This window comes from Hyaena hyaena, unplaced genomic scaffold, assembly GCF_003009895.1.
Source record: "Hyaena hyaena isolate Hyena2069 unplaced genomic scaffold, ASM300989v1 scaffold_50, whole genome shotgun sequence".
Lineage (NCBI taxonomy): Eukaryota > Metazoa > Chordata > Mammalia > Carnivora > Hyaenidae > Hyaena > Hyaena hyaena.
The window spans coordinates 285,717-299,195 of record NW_024080682.1 but is presented as its reverse complement, the minus strand read 5'-3'; the positions used below and the strand labels follow the sequence as shown (position 1 = coordinate 299,195).

The 13,479-nt window shown below is 54.9% G+C and overlaps 1 protein-coding gene across 4 annotated transcripts in view; it reads left to right on the top strand.

Moving 5' to 3' along the window:
* Positions 1-3,143: 3,143 nt before the first annotated feature.
* KCNH2 (potassium voltage-gated channel subfamily H member 2) overlaps positions 3,144-13,479 on the top strand; it is a 42,000-nt gene continuing 31,664 nt past the window's right edge. For 2 of the 4 annotated variants that reach the window (XM_039230788.1, XM_039230787.1), the window contains exon 1: positions 12,560-12,635. In XM_039230788.1, the coding sequence (XP_039086719.1) occupies positions 12,560-12,635 (76 nt within the window). Of the gene's footprint in view, positions 3,218-7,753; positions 7,809-8,513; positions 8,607-12,559; positions 12,636-13,479 lie in introns of those variants that run through there. The other 2 variants (XM_039230789.1, XM_039230790.1) reach the window with 2 other exon arrangements.

Here is a 13,479-nt window from a genome sequence, read left to right as displayed (position 1 = left end):
ACTGCCGCCAGAATCCTCTCAAAAGTAGAGATTGCTTCCCGTCTTGGCCCCCTGAAACCTTTGACTCAAGGCCAAGGCCACTCGAACACACTGGCCCAGCCCTCGATTCCCCAGGTATGCTGCTCACACCTGTTCTAGACCAATGGGCTTCCTCACGGATCCCCAAATGGTCCTCAGGCCCTTGCCTTCCACCTCACCCTTTGCCCTCTGACTAAAGAAAATCTTTCTTCCCTTTCCTTATGGCTCAGCCTCGCCGGTGACCTGCCTTGGTCTCCTTTCGAGAGATAACCTGCTACAGGAAGTCCAGGTCACCGGTGGCTGAAAGCTGCAAGACGTTCAGAATCTGCCCCGTGTTCAATATGCAGGCGCCCGCTGGCCTGGCAGAGAGCTTCCCAGAGCTCACTGGGGTCTGAGTGAGCTGATCCCGGCTGATCTTTGTTCCTTCTCTCCTTTCACGCATATCAGACTTGCATTTTGCTCTGGAGGCTTCCATTGCCTTCCCTTCATCTTTCGCAGACGTGACTCCCAATCTATGTCTTTTGCTTCTAGCTCCTTCTTGGTGTGCTTCCTGAAGGACCTGACCACCACAGAGCGCCAGTATGTTTCCGCTGCGAGGCCTCCCTCAGCACCCCTTCTCCATGCTGTCCACCCCTCCCCCCAGGGCCACTCTTTGTCTCCCCTGCCTCAGGCCCTGGGAATATCTCTTGCTCTGGTTCCTCCCAGGAGTGGCTCTGAGTAGCTTGGTGTCTGTCTTTGATTTCTCTCCCAAATGAACGTGTGTGCTCTGGAAGACCCGGGTCAAGTTCTTCTCATCTAGGATCCTGATGTGCACTGTACCAGGTACATGCTCCACGAACATTGGTTGTTGAGCTGCGAATGTGTGCAGCCACGTAGAGACTGGAAGCTGTGTTCCGGAGGCAGGGGACAGGGCCACCAAGCAAGGAGTCGGCGGAGGCTGGACAGGTTTGGATGAACAGAAACAAAGGGTCAGTCTGGTGAAGGGTGATGGGTCTAAGGAGGGGCGTTTTCTAGTCACAAGGCACGGTGGCACTAATGGCTATATTGAAGTTGATCTGGGCAGAGGGAGTCATGGCAGAGGTTTTAGGAAGAGGAGAAAAAGTTCAGGGAAAGACAGAGAAAGGTGTTGTCTTTCACCACAGGGAAGTTTTTCCTCTTCCACTTTCCCTGGGGCTGTGGACAGTGTTGGCCTGTGGGTCCTAACTTCCGTTGAGGGACTCTGGCCTTCCCGAACCTTCTACCTGAGGGATGGGGCCTTTCTCTTCCCTCCTCAGGGCCGTGTCTCTTTCCGCCTCCCTCTTTGTCACTCATCCCTGCTAGGGCGTTAAGGCTTGTGCAGCTCAGTGGCCCATTGCTCTAATTAGCAATTGCATTTTAAAGAGTGATTTCTGAAAAGACACAATTTTCAAGACCTGCAGAGTTGAAGTTCCACCGGTAGGAAGTTGTTTCAAGTTTGAATGGTGGGATTTTAAGCTGAAAGGCCTTTGAAGAGAATCCATTTGGGAGCCCAGCCCCTGGGTCCCTGGCAGTCGGTGTGTTTTCTGTCATTGGGAAGGCTGCTTCAGACTCCACCCCCATCTGCCCTGGTCAGTGCAGGTAACAGACCCCTCTGTGGGTAAGTTGCCAGGCCCCTCATGCTTCCTGAGAAGGAGGCGAATCGTGTTCCTGCCTTCCCTTCAGAGCAGAGCACTGGGCATGGCTTGAGGTGGGATGCCCTGACCTTGGGGGAGGGAAGGTTCTGGCCTTGAGGGGGTGTGTGTAGGGCTGGCGGGGGGGGGGGGGCTGTGGAGGGTGGCGGGTGATGGGAGCGGAAGGCCCTGACTCTTTATAGCCCAACCCGGACTTGTTCAGTGTGAGCTGGAAGTGCCCCACCCTCCCCACTATGAGCAGCTTCCTTCCTGCCTGCTGGCAAGGCCTGGGTGGGGAACGGAGGGGAAAGGAGGGAAGGGAAGGGGGGCAAGCCAGCAGAGGGAGGGGAGCAGCCCGTCTTTGGCTTAGGAGCCTCCGTTTGATGTAACTTGTGCTGGCTGGGTTGGGAGCAGAGAGGTTTGTTCAGCTTCCGGATTACACGGTGGAGGCTGGATGCTTGGGGAGGGGCTTTGGGCAGGATCTGGGGTGTTCAGGGTGCAAGCAGTAGGAGATGTTGCCTGTCTAAAGGGGGGCTCCTGTGCTGGCACTGTGGAGCCACCATGCGGCCCCAACTCTTCTTTAGGGAGCCACATGAGGGCAGCAGAGAGCTGAAAAGAAGAGGTTGGAGCAAACGCCTGGGCACCCCTGGTCTATGATACCCAGGATGAGCAAGGGCCAGGGGCACACATCTCTGAGCCCATCTGGGGTGGGGGCCCATATTAATCCTCTGGGGCCTTGAAGTGGTTTGTTTGCATAAGCCTGAAGCTGCTGCTGATGACTCCGTGGCCAGCCCACCCCAGGAGAATAAGGCTATCTTCTCTCGGGAAACCTCCCTGCTTTTGCACAGGCCACCCCAGCATGGTGAGCTGAAGGTGCAGGGAGCCACGTTTAGCACAGCTGGAGTCATGGGGATCAGGGGCCAGGGCTCCTGAGGGAGGAGGCAATTCTAGCAGCTGTGAGAGTTGGGGGAAGGAGTTCAGGGCCTCCCTCTGGTGCTTGTAGATGCTGCCTCAGTTCCACAGGTGGGCTCCCTGACCCTGTTATGGATACTCTTCTGTCTCCTGGCTTTAAGACTACTAAGGAAGTCAGGGGAGCAGAGAGACCTTTGAGAATCCTGAGACACCTTACCCTGGGAGTGACCAGTGACTGTCAGCCTTTGGGAGCTCCTGGGGAGTTTGCACTATCTTCATGAGGGACACCTGGGTGTCTCCAGGCCTTGATTCTCTCTGAGGTTTAGACCTTTTCTTCTGAGCCACGGCCCTGAGCAGATTGTGTGTGTGTGTGTAAGCAGGAGTATGTGTGTGAACATGTGTATACATGAGCGAATATGTATATGAGTGTGTATGTGTATGTGTACGTGTGTATATGTGTAAACACACATGTGCATGTGCCCTTGGGCAAGTGTTTCCTGGAGCTCCCTCCCTGACCTGCCTTCTCTTCTGGTCCCTGCCCCTACAAAGCTAATTTGGACTAAGAACATCAGGATGAATATGAATGTTTTCACATCCACAGGGACTTGAAATTGCCCTTTGGTCCTGGGATCCAGAGTGAAGATGAAGAGTTTTTAAAGGTCAGGCAGAGGTCTCTGGAATGACGATCATGGTGGCCCCTGACTCAGGCTGTAGGGCCTCCACATAGAAGGCCACAGTTGTCAGGATCGGTCTGACAGTCCTGCCCCTTGCCCCCACCCTCCTCCTCTCTGTCTCCTCCAATCCTTCAGCCTGGCCCAGTTTCCTGGTATAGTTGCTGTGGCGCTAGGTCTCTTGGGAGCTGTGGCTTTGAGCATCAAGTGTGCCCAGCATGGAAATTCTGTAGCAACCATCACGAGGATTGGCTGGGCAGAACCCCTTCTCCCTGCCTCTCCCTGCCCTGGGGAGGGACCAGGCCCTCTCTCTAATCCAGGGTGAAACTAGAAGCCTATAGATCCTATAAACTGATTTGTGAAATACAGAGACGCTGATCCCAAACCCTGATATTCCTTTCTTTAGACACTGTGTTGTCTTCCTGCCTTCCCAATTGGATTATAAGCCCCTTGACTCCCAATGATGAGCAAACTAGACATTCCTGTTGTTGATGATGATCCAGGCCTTTCTTGGGGTTCCCATTCTCTTTTCTGGCTTCCTAAATTCCAGCCTAGGCTGCTGTAGGAACTGGCCAACCTCAGTTCCTAGAGGATCTTAATTTGGATGTCCTTCCTTGTGCATCCAGAAGAGGGAGTGCTGGAGCCCTTTCTTTTTCAGGGGAGAAAAATTGAATCCTTTCTTCTTGTACACTTGGGGGGCCCCACAGATCATTGGCCTCTGCTATCACCTTCACACCCTCACCAGCTCTATCTTCCTACAAGATGGCCCCACGGTGGACTGCTATAACCCAGAGGGACAGCTAGGAGGTGTCCTGAGCACTGAGCCAAATTCTCCCTAAACTCTGCTTTGTAAAGCCTTCCCTTCCCTTCCTAGCCTTCTCTCCTTACTCTGAAGTCAAAGCATTCATTGTTTGCACCACTTCTTGCCACATGGGATCTACGACCATGTGAGTTCTCTTGTTGGCTGCCATTAACTGCATTTAGCTCCTGTAATATGTTATCAGTTCACATGTGAGCATGTTTTCCTCCCAACTACATGCAAACTTTTCAAGATCCAGGGGCTGGGTTGTATGTCCTGCATTTCTCTAGGGCTCTCTCACAGCATGGGATGCATAAAAAGTGAGAGGTAATTGTGGGTAGACTGGGGAAGATGTGGTGGGACCCGAGTTCTCTTTTCTGGCCCTTCATGTTAGTTGATGACTCATGGGGTGGGATAGCTACCCTTCAGGAAGTGGAGCTAGTTTTGGGTTAGCATTCCCATTCTCATCCTCGCACCCAAGCTGGGGTAGGCTCTGAATTCTGCCTGATGAGTTTAGCGGAATGAACAGGGAATGGTTATGAAGAACTGACATAGCCACCTCTGTATCTAGAGTTACTTGGGTCTTGTAACTTCTGTCTTTGTCACACACATACACACCCACCAACACCCACCCACCCACACACACACATCTTGAAGTCCTGCCTTCTTTCAGCTCTTGTTATATGTGGTGTATACTCCTTGACCTGGTCTAGTGTCGGGGGTGGGAAATCACTTAACTAAAAACCAAGAGAGCTGCTTCTGTACAGCTCTGTTTCTAACTTGTGGCACATTCCTGAGAGAAGACCTGCATTGCTCTGAATCTGTTTTCTCATTTAAAATATGAGTGTTCCCTTCTGGCTCTAATATTTCATAAAGCAACACAAACCCCAAAGGAAAAGACAAGGAATTTCAAATGTAAAGTTCAGGGGAGGATTCATATCTTTTCCTTGACGACTTGGGTTGGGGTGAGGGAGGAAGGCACTTTCTATACGTGAGACCAGAAGTGGTGCTTCTTAGCACCAATTGGCATAGCCTGCTCTTTCTTCACCATATGCTGCCTCCTGAAAACTACTGTCAAGTTACAGAAACATTTTCATGGTTTGGGGTGACTGTCTTATTCACTGTGTCCGTAGAAGGGCCCCTCTCTTGGCTCACCTGAGCTGCCCTCCCTGGTTTCCTGCTGAATCTGGCACGGAAGGCTTTCAGCACCTTGGACAGAGACAGAGCTCCCGCCCCGCTGGACCTGTGCAGCCAAGAGAGCTTCGGCTCTCTTGCCAGGCCAGCTTCCCTGGCAAGGTGGCATCAAAGCATGATTTGCTCCTTAATATTTTTAGTCCTTCAGAACACCCCAAAATATCCCCCCCCCCCAATCTATGTCGGACAGTGCACTGGCTCTGCAAACTCTGTGGGCATTATTTTAAAACAACAACGAGATGCCTAGGTGGCTCAGTTGGTTAAGCGTCCATCTCTTGATCTCAGTTTGGATCATGATCTCGTGGTTCATGAGTTTGAGCCCTGTGTTGAACTCTGCACTGACAGTGCCAAGCTTGCTTGAGATGCTCTCTCTCTGCCCCTCCCCTGCACTCTCTCTCTCTTTCTCTCAAAATAAATGAATAAACTTTAAAACAACAACAATTATATCCTAGAACAGTGTCAGGTACATAGTGGGTGCTTAGCAAATAATTATTTAATTTAATTTATTATTATTTTTTAATGTTTTTTATTTATTTTTGAGAGTCAGAGAGAGAGAGAGAGACAGCACGAGCAGGGGAGGGGCAGAGAGAGAGGGAGACACAGAATCCGAAGACAGCCTCCAGGTTCTGAGCTAGCTGTTGGCACAGAGGCCGATGCGGGGCTCGAACCTACGAACCGTGAGATCATGACTTGAGTCAAAGTTGGACGCTTAACTGACAGAGCCACCCAGGTGCCCCAGCAAATAATTATTTTAAAGGAATGCATGCAAATTTCAGCCTCTAGACCAGTGCCTTGTGCCCTCTTTATAATCAGGTTCTCTCCCCATCAGTGCCTCCTGGATCATAATTCTGGAGTTTCGACTACTCAATAAGTTCTGGAGCTTTGCTTAAGCCCCTTCTTGTGTCTGAGGAGGTTGAGCTCCAGCCTCAAATCAAAAAGACAGATGGCTACTAGGTTCTCAGGTAGAGGAAATTTAAACTGACCTCCCTCTTTGTCATTTAGGAGTAAGTAAATTGGTGGGAGGGCTCCCCATCTGACTCCTATGGGACTTTTGCTTAATGAAAATGTTGGCTCCCTTCCTCTGCACCCAAGAAAACTCCGCCCATCCAGGAGGACCCAGCCTTCTGAGGGAGCCCTCCTGGCTGGCCTAACCCACTCAGAGCCCTTCCTCCTCTGAACTCCCCTGCACCTACTGCCAATAGTATGGTATCACACCAGATTGTTTTCATGACAGTCACGCTTATTAGTTCTCTCCAGTTAGATTATGAAGTCCTTGCAGGTGGAGTCTATACCATATGTCTATTTGTTTTCAAGAGACCTACAGTGATGAGCACACAGCAGCGTGCAGTGGGAGACTGATGGGTTTGAGGGTCTTCTCAAACCCTTATGGATTCCCGCCTGCACTTATTTTTGGTCTGAAATAAATATGTAAGATGGACCAGGGTGCTTATCTGTGGAATGATCATCAGACTCAAGGGATCCTGGATCAGAGAGCAAAGGCAGGAAGTGGAGATGGGGGTGGAGAAGGGTACTGAGGGAAAATAAAGAAATTGTTGACGGGTGGGGAACGCAGTTGTGTAGAATTAAGGGAACCACTCGCTGTTGGGGCTGGAAAGGATCTCAGAGATCAGCTTGTTTGGTCTCATTTTACAGGTTAGGAAAGTGAGATTTAGTGATCCTCCTAAAGTTACACAACAAATAGGCCCCTTTCCATCACCTCTGACCTGGCTCAAGTCTTTGACATCCCTCCCTGGGCTATTGCATACCTTGCTGGGGCAGGTTATATTTTTCCAAGATGGTCGTGCCCATACATACCAACGCACATGTTTTTCTTTTTTTTTTTTAATTAAAATTTTAAAATGTTTTATTTAGTTTTGAGAGAGAGAGAGAGAGACAGCATGAGCAGGAGAGGGTCAGAGAGAGAGGGAGACACAGGATCTGAAGACAGGCTCCAGGCCCTGAGCTAGCGCTCAGCATAGAGCCCGACAGGGGGCTCGAACCCACGGACTGTGAGATCATGACCTAAGCTGAAGTTGGACACTTAACCTCCTGAGCCACCCAGGCGCCCTGCACATGTTTTCTTTTTTCTTTTTTAAAATTTATTTCTGAGAGAGAGAGAGAGAGAGAGAGAGAGAGACAGCGTGAGCAGAGGAGGGTCAGAGAAAGAGGGAAACACAGAATCTGAAACAGGCTCCAGGCTCTGAGCTGTCAGCACAGAGCCCAACGCAGGGCTCAGACTCACAAACTGTGAGATCATGAACTGAGCCGAAGTCAGATGCCTAACTGACTGAGCCACCTAGGCGCCCCTATGTTTTTCGTATAATATGCCAGTCACACTCCTCCATTGAGAAGTGAGGGTCTTTTTCCTCTCTTTGAATCTGATGGACCATGATTATGGTGGAAGTTCTTTTATGTGACTTTTGAGGCTATGTTATTAAAGGTGGTACAACTGTTCCCTGAACCACTCTTGGGACACTTGCCCTTCAACCCAACCATCACGCTTTGAAGAAGCCAGGCAGCCACGAGGAAAGGCTTCTAGGTGTTCTGGCCCCAGCCCTAGCTGACAGCCAGCATCAGTCACCAAATGTGAGTGGATGAGCTTTTTAGTTCTGACTTGAGTGGCGCAGACCAAGTGGTCCCTGCTGAACCCGCCCAAATGGCAGAGACATGGACAAAATAAGCACTGTCATTGATTTAAGTCCTGGAGTTTGGAATGGGTCTTACGCAGCAATAAGTAACGGAAACACCTCACGTTTGCCTCTGTTTCTCCAAACAATTATACACATTTCTTGAATTCAACAGACCTTTATTAGATCCCAACCATATGCTAGAATCTATACAAAGACAAATATGATTTCTTTTTTTTAAATATTTTTATTTATTTCTAGGAGAGAGAGAGAGAGACAGCGTGAGCAGGGGAGGGTCAGAGAGAGAGGGAGTCACAGACTCTGAAATAGGCTCCAGGCTCTGAGCCGGCAGTCAGCACAGAGCCCGACTCGGGGCTCGAACCCACGAACCGCGAGATCATGACCTAAGCGAAAGTTGGACGCTTAACCGACTAAGCCACCCAGGCGCCCCAAGACAAATATGATTTCTATATTTGTGGACCACACATTTCAGCTGCCACCATTGTTCCTGTGACTATAGAATAACCGTCCTGACTCCTCAGTCTTCTGCTAGTGGCTCTAGTCTAATGCTCCAATGACAGCACACCAAACTGTTTTGTCCCAGACCTGATCTTTATTCTCCAGTCTCGATGCCTTTGCTCATTGTTGTCTCTCCCACCTGCAGTGCTTCTGCCCTGCCCCTTCTGGATCTTCAAAGTCTGCTCTGAAACCTTCCCTTGCCAGCTTGGTCCTCCCTCCCAGAAGCCTCCAGTTGAAGGTAAACACACCTCCTTGTAATCTCACAGCACTTAGCGCAGACTGCACTGTTTCTTTCTGCCCGCCGCCTTTCTCAAGCCCCAGTAGACCGTGACTCCCTGGAGGGGGGATCCTGGCTTATCCCTTCTGTACCGTCCCCCTTCTCCAACGGCGTCTGGCACATAGGGCCCAGAACGTCGCAAGTCCCCAGTGAACATGTGTTGATGTGACTGATAGAAGAATCAGAATTAGAAGTCAGGTTTCCTGAATGCTAGTGTCCAGCAGCTTCCTTGCTTCTTTTGATACCCTCATGGCAGTGGAAGAGTCCCACCGACAGCTGGTAGCAGGTTGGTGGGAGACCTTGATTATGGGGGGTCAGTTGTCAGGATTGCTGCGGGGGGACCTCCCGATGGCAGCGACTGGAGGGAGCTCTGGCTCCTGGCTAGGAGGTTGAGGTGGGTTGCCCTCCCTCACCCCCTCCCCTCCTTTATCTCTCCTTTACCTTCCTTCCTTGCTTTCAGCAAGCCCTGAACCCCCAGGTCTGGAAGGGCAACATGCTACTTCTTTGACCTTGCTCCCCTCCAACCCCAGTTCATATCTGATCTAAAAACATCCCCTTTCTCAGGACTCAGTTGCACATAAAAATAAGGCCACACAATGCAGCCTGAACTCCCCCTTGCACAGAGAGAGACCTCACTGTGTTCTTCCTCTCCCCTGCCCCTCACCCCCCACCCCCGGGGGTTCTGAGGCATCATTCCTCCATAAGCTGTCTTGCCAGCGCCCATCTGATTAGAACTGTTTCCCAGTCCCCTGTGATTGTCACTTGCTCTCCTGGGTCCTATTTTGGCTCTGTCTTGCCTGGCCCGCTCCTTGGGAGTACACCAGCAAGCAGAGGTTTCCATTTCTTGTTTCCTTTCGGGACGCTCTGGCTTGACTCCCTCAAACTGAGCAGGAGCAGAGAGTGGGATGGGCAGGGTGTTTCCCCATAAACTTCTCCCTAAACTGTCCCTCTCTGGGAGCTGGAAGGAGCCTATGTGTCTCCCTGTCTATATAGCCTCTCCCTTCCCTCAGTCACAGGCACATTGGGGGAGAGGTCTTCCCGGGAACATCCTTGCAAGTGGCCCTGTGAACCCAGAGTAGGGTGGGTAGAATCTGGTTGCTTTGGGTTTTAAGGTTGGGTACTTTCCTCTTGCTCCTTAATCTGAGGTGGGAAGGTGGTGGGTGGGGCAGGCATCTCCATCAGCTTCTCTGTTGCCCAATACGTCTACATGCTTGGTACCTGTGGTCCCAAGAAGGGTGTCTTTGGGGACACCTCACCCCCATTTCACAGCTTCCCTTTCTCATCCCCATCCTTGGCTGTGGAGGTGGTCTGCCTTCAGACTCCTCTCCACCTCCAGGAAGTCCGAAACCTGCATTCAGCTTGACTTCTGAGTGTGTGTGGGGGGGTGATTTGCCTCTCCTTAGCCTGAGGGAACTGCTCTTTGCACCTGTGTCTGTGCCCAGGAGGAAGGCTACTCTGCCTGGTCTCTTCTCTTTTGGGAGGATCAAGGGTCCTTCTGATTTCTTCATCCTCCCACGGGATAAGAGCAGAGGACTGTCCTGGGAACATGGGTACCGCAGTGGGAGCAGCTGGCCAGGCCAAGTGACCAGCTCCCTTCCCTCCGGCCTTGGTCTGGAGAGAAGGGGACGCTGCAGATGCCCTCCTCCATGTCCTCTCTCCTGGTGCCTGTCCACACCGCGGGCCCTTCCGCACTCTCTCAAGCCCCCAGACCAGAGGGAAAGACGCCCAGCTCCAACTTCAATCAGCCTGGACTCAGGGCAGGCAACCCGGCATCTGGGGGAAGGGTCGTGGTGGTGGTTGTTGTGAGGTCGGGGAGGGGCTGGGCAGTACCCAGACTGGGTCGGTGTGCCTGACGCCAGGTCACAAAAGAAGGGGAGTCGTGCTAAGGAAGGCCCCAGGCGTCTTGGAGTGCGACTGAGGAAGCTGCCGGAGGTGGAGAGGGCCGAAGGGATGACTGTACAGGCAAGAGCCTCTGGTCTTTTTTAGCATCAGCTGGTGAAGCCACCTCCTTCTCTCCCACTGGCTGCCTCCCTGAGTCACTGCCCACCCACCAGCAAATAAAAAAGAGGTGTCATCTGCTGGCCAGTGGCCCCATCTGGCCCCAGTGTGTGCATCTTTTGGCTCCTGGGTGGATGGTGAGAGTCTGGGTAGGGTGGTCTCAACAAGCAAGACCTCTTGCTCTGGGCCTTTCCCTTTCCAGAGTCTGCTCCTTTCTTTGCCCTTTGTTCCTCCCCTCCCCCTACATCCCATGATGGTTCTCCCTGGTGACAAGACCCACCCCCTTGCTCCTAGTACAGAGGCAGCTGCAAGCCCTCAGGGGCCCCCACATGGCCCCATCCATCCAGCCGGGTCTCAGATCTGGGCCGCAGGGGAGGGGACCCGAGGCTGGCTGCTCAGCTGCCGACTCCACCCCACCGGCTAGCTCAGCCGAAACACTCGGCCTCCCTGCCCTGGCCTTCGCAGGGCCCTGCCTGGCTGCTAAGGCTGGGGACACCGCGCCCCAGAGACCCTCGTTGAGACCCAGGCAGGCGGTGGGCAGGCGGCGGGCAGACACCCTGCCTGCCCTTGAGCATCCTCGGGCCTCCTTGCCTAAATAAGGGAGCTGCAGCTGGAGCGAGCCAGCTGGCCCGGGGGGGAGGGGCCTGCGGCGAGGCCAGGGTTTTCCGAGGGGCTGGGCCGCCGCAGCGCCGCAGGGCCCCGAGCCCGCCGCGGATTGGGCCTGCGAGGCCGGCCCGCGCTGCAGAGGGAGGGAGGGCCACTCGCACAAGGGGATCCCCAGGCTGGAAACTCGCGCTCAGGGGCCTAGCTTTGATCCCGCAGCCAGGAGGCCGCAACTCGTGTCAAAATGTACCTTTCTGTGCAGGAGAGCCCCGAATAACCCCAGAGAGGGCTGTGAGTGAGTGAGTGTGTGTGTGTGTGTGTGTGTGTGTGTGTGTGTGTGTGTTGGGGAGGGTCGCCCTGGCTCTGGGTGCGTGTCCCTCCTAAGTCTCACCCAACCTTATTCCAAATCGCGTCCCCGGCTGCAGATTATCTTGCCCTTCACGTTTCCCCTGCCTCCGCTGACCCGGGGCTCAACCTCCCAAGGCCTAGGCCTGGCCAGTGTCACCTACAGCAGGCTTTGAGGGCTTGTTGTGTGTACCCAGCTGGTGCTTGGGGTGGTGGGCGACAAGGGCAAAAGGGACCAGCCCTCTACAAGTCAGGTTCCTCAGCTCTTCCAGCCCAGGGGTGGGGAGAGGAATCCCCAGTCCCCTCCCTGGTCGTCTCAAGGCAGGTCATCACACCTATCCTCGCTGTTCCCCTACCTAGGGGCCCCTTCCCCCTCTTTGGGGCGCGCGAGTCCCGGGGGCTCCTGGGCTGAGCGAGGGGCTGGGGTGGGGGAGCCCTTGACGCTGCTCAGCCAATGGGAAGGGCGGGCGCGCGGGGTGTGGGGGGGAGAGAGGGCGGTGCTGCGGGCGCGCGGCGGGCGGGAGGGGGCCGGGAGGCGGGGGCCGGAGCCCGAGGGGCGCGCGCCACGTTAACCCTTCCGCCGCCGGGCCGAGCCGCAGGCGCAGCCCGAGCCGCGGGCGCCGGAGCGGCTGTCGGCGCGGCGGGCGGGAGCCGGGAGCCCGGCGCTCGGGCGGGCGGAGCGCAGCGCGGGGACGCGGCGGATCGGGGCCCGTGGCTCGGCGGGGGCCGGCAGACAGGTGTGCGGGCGGCCGGGCGGCCCGAGCTCAGGCGGCTCCAGGCCCGGCCCGCGGTCAGGAGCCGGGAGCCGAGCGGGGACCCCGCGCCCGCAACCCAGTCCCGGCCCCGCCCGTGGTCTGCTTGGCCGCGGGGTGCGGGGATCACGGCCGGGCCGGGCCACCCGAAGCCTGTGTTGGGCCGGGCAGGGCCGGGGTGGGTGGGGGCCCGCCCGGCCCGCCCATGGGCTCAGGATGCCGGTGCGGAGGGGCCATGTCGCGCCGCAGAACACCTTCCTGGACACCATCATCCGCAAGTTTGAGGGCCAGAGTGAGTGGGGGAGGGGGCCGACGGGGAGGGGGCTCTGGGGGCGGGCCGAGCGCTCCCGAGTGTGAATGGAGGGGCGTGCCCCGGCCGTGTGCTTCGGGCTGGTGCGAGTCACTGGGGGCTGGTGGCCTCAAGGCGCCGGCCAGGGGTCTCGAGGGCAGGGCTTGGTGCTGGGGGCCGTGGGTTTGGAGCCAAGGGGACTGTACTGGGGCGCAGGGCTGGAGGCTCAGCCCAGGCTTCCAGGATCTGGAGGGTGTGTGACATCTCAAGTGTGCAGGTATCCCTAACTCGGTGCCTGGATGTGGCTGGAGCTGTGTGGGGGCAGGGACAGAACGTGTATGGTCCAAACTGTTGAGACGCTAAGAACTGTGCCTGAGCTGTCCTGACTGTATTTTTGAGAGACTTGAGAGCCAAGCACTTCGAGTCAGTGCCTAACCTGCCCCTGGGGCGAGCGTGTCTCCCATAAGTTCGGCCCTGCATGGGCAGTGGGGAGGTATTTTTGATAGCCACAAACGGTGGGCTCCCAGGTGACAGGGTGTCATGGCCTGAGGCTGGGCTTTAAGAGTCTAACGGGCTCAGTGCAGTGCCCCCATGTTGCTGATTTTCCTGCCCTGAGGCTCCTTTATGGGGACTACAGCACCTCTAATGCTGGCCCAGTAGGGGAGGCTTCCAGAAGTGTCCCAGGCTAGGTGAATGTTCTGGTGTGGGTGTTTTATCCTCCCGGCATGCGTGCGTCTGTCTCCAAGGCTGCATGTGCCATGGTGGGTGTGACTGCCAAGGGCCCTGGGAGCAGGGAGCTGGTGACATTCCTTGCCCATGACCCTGTGAGCACAGGACAGCGTGTGCT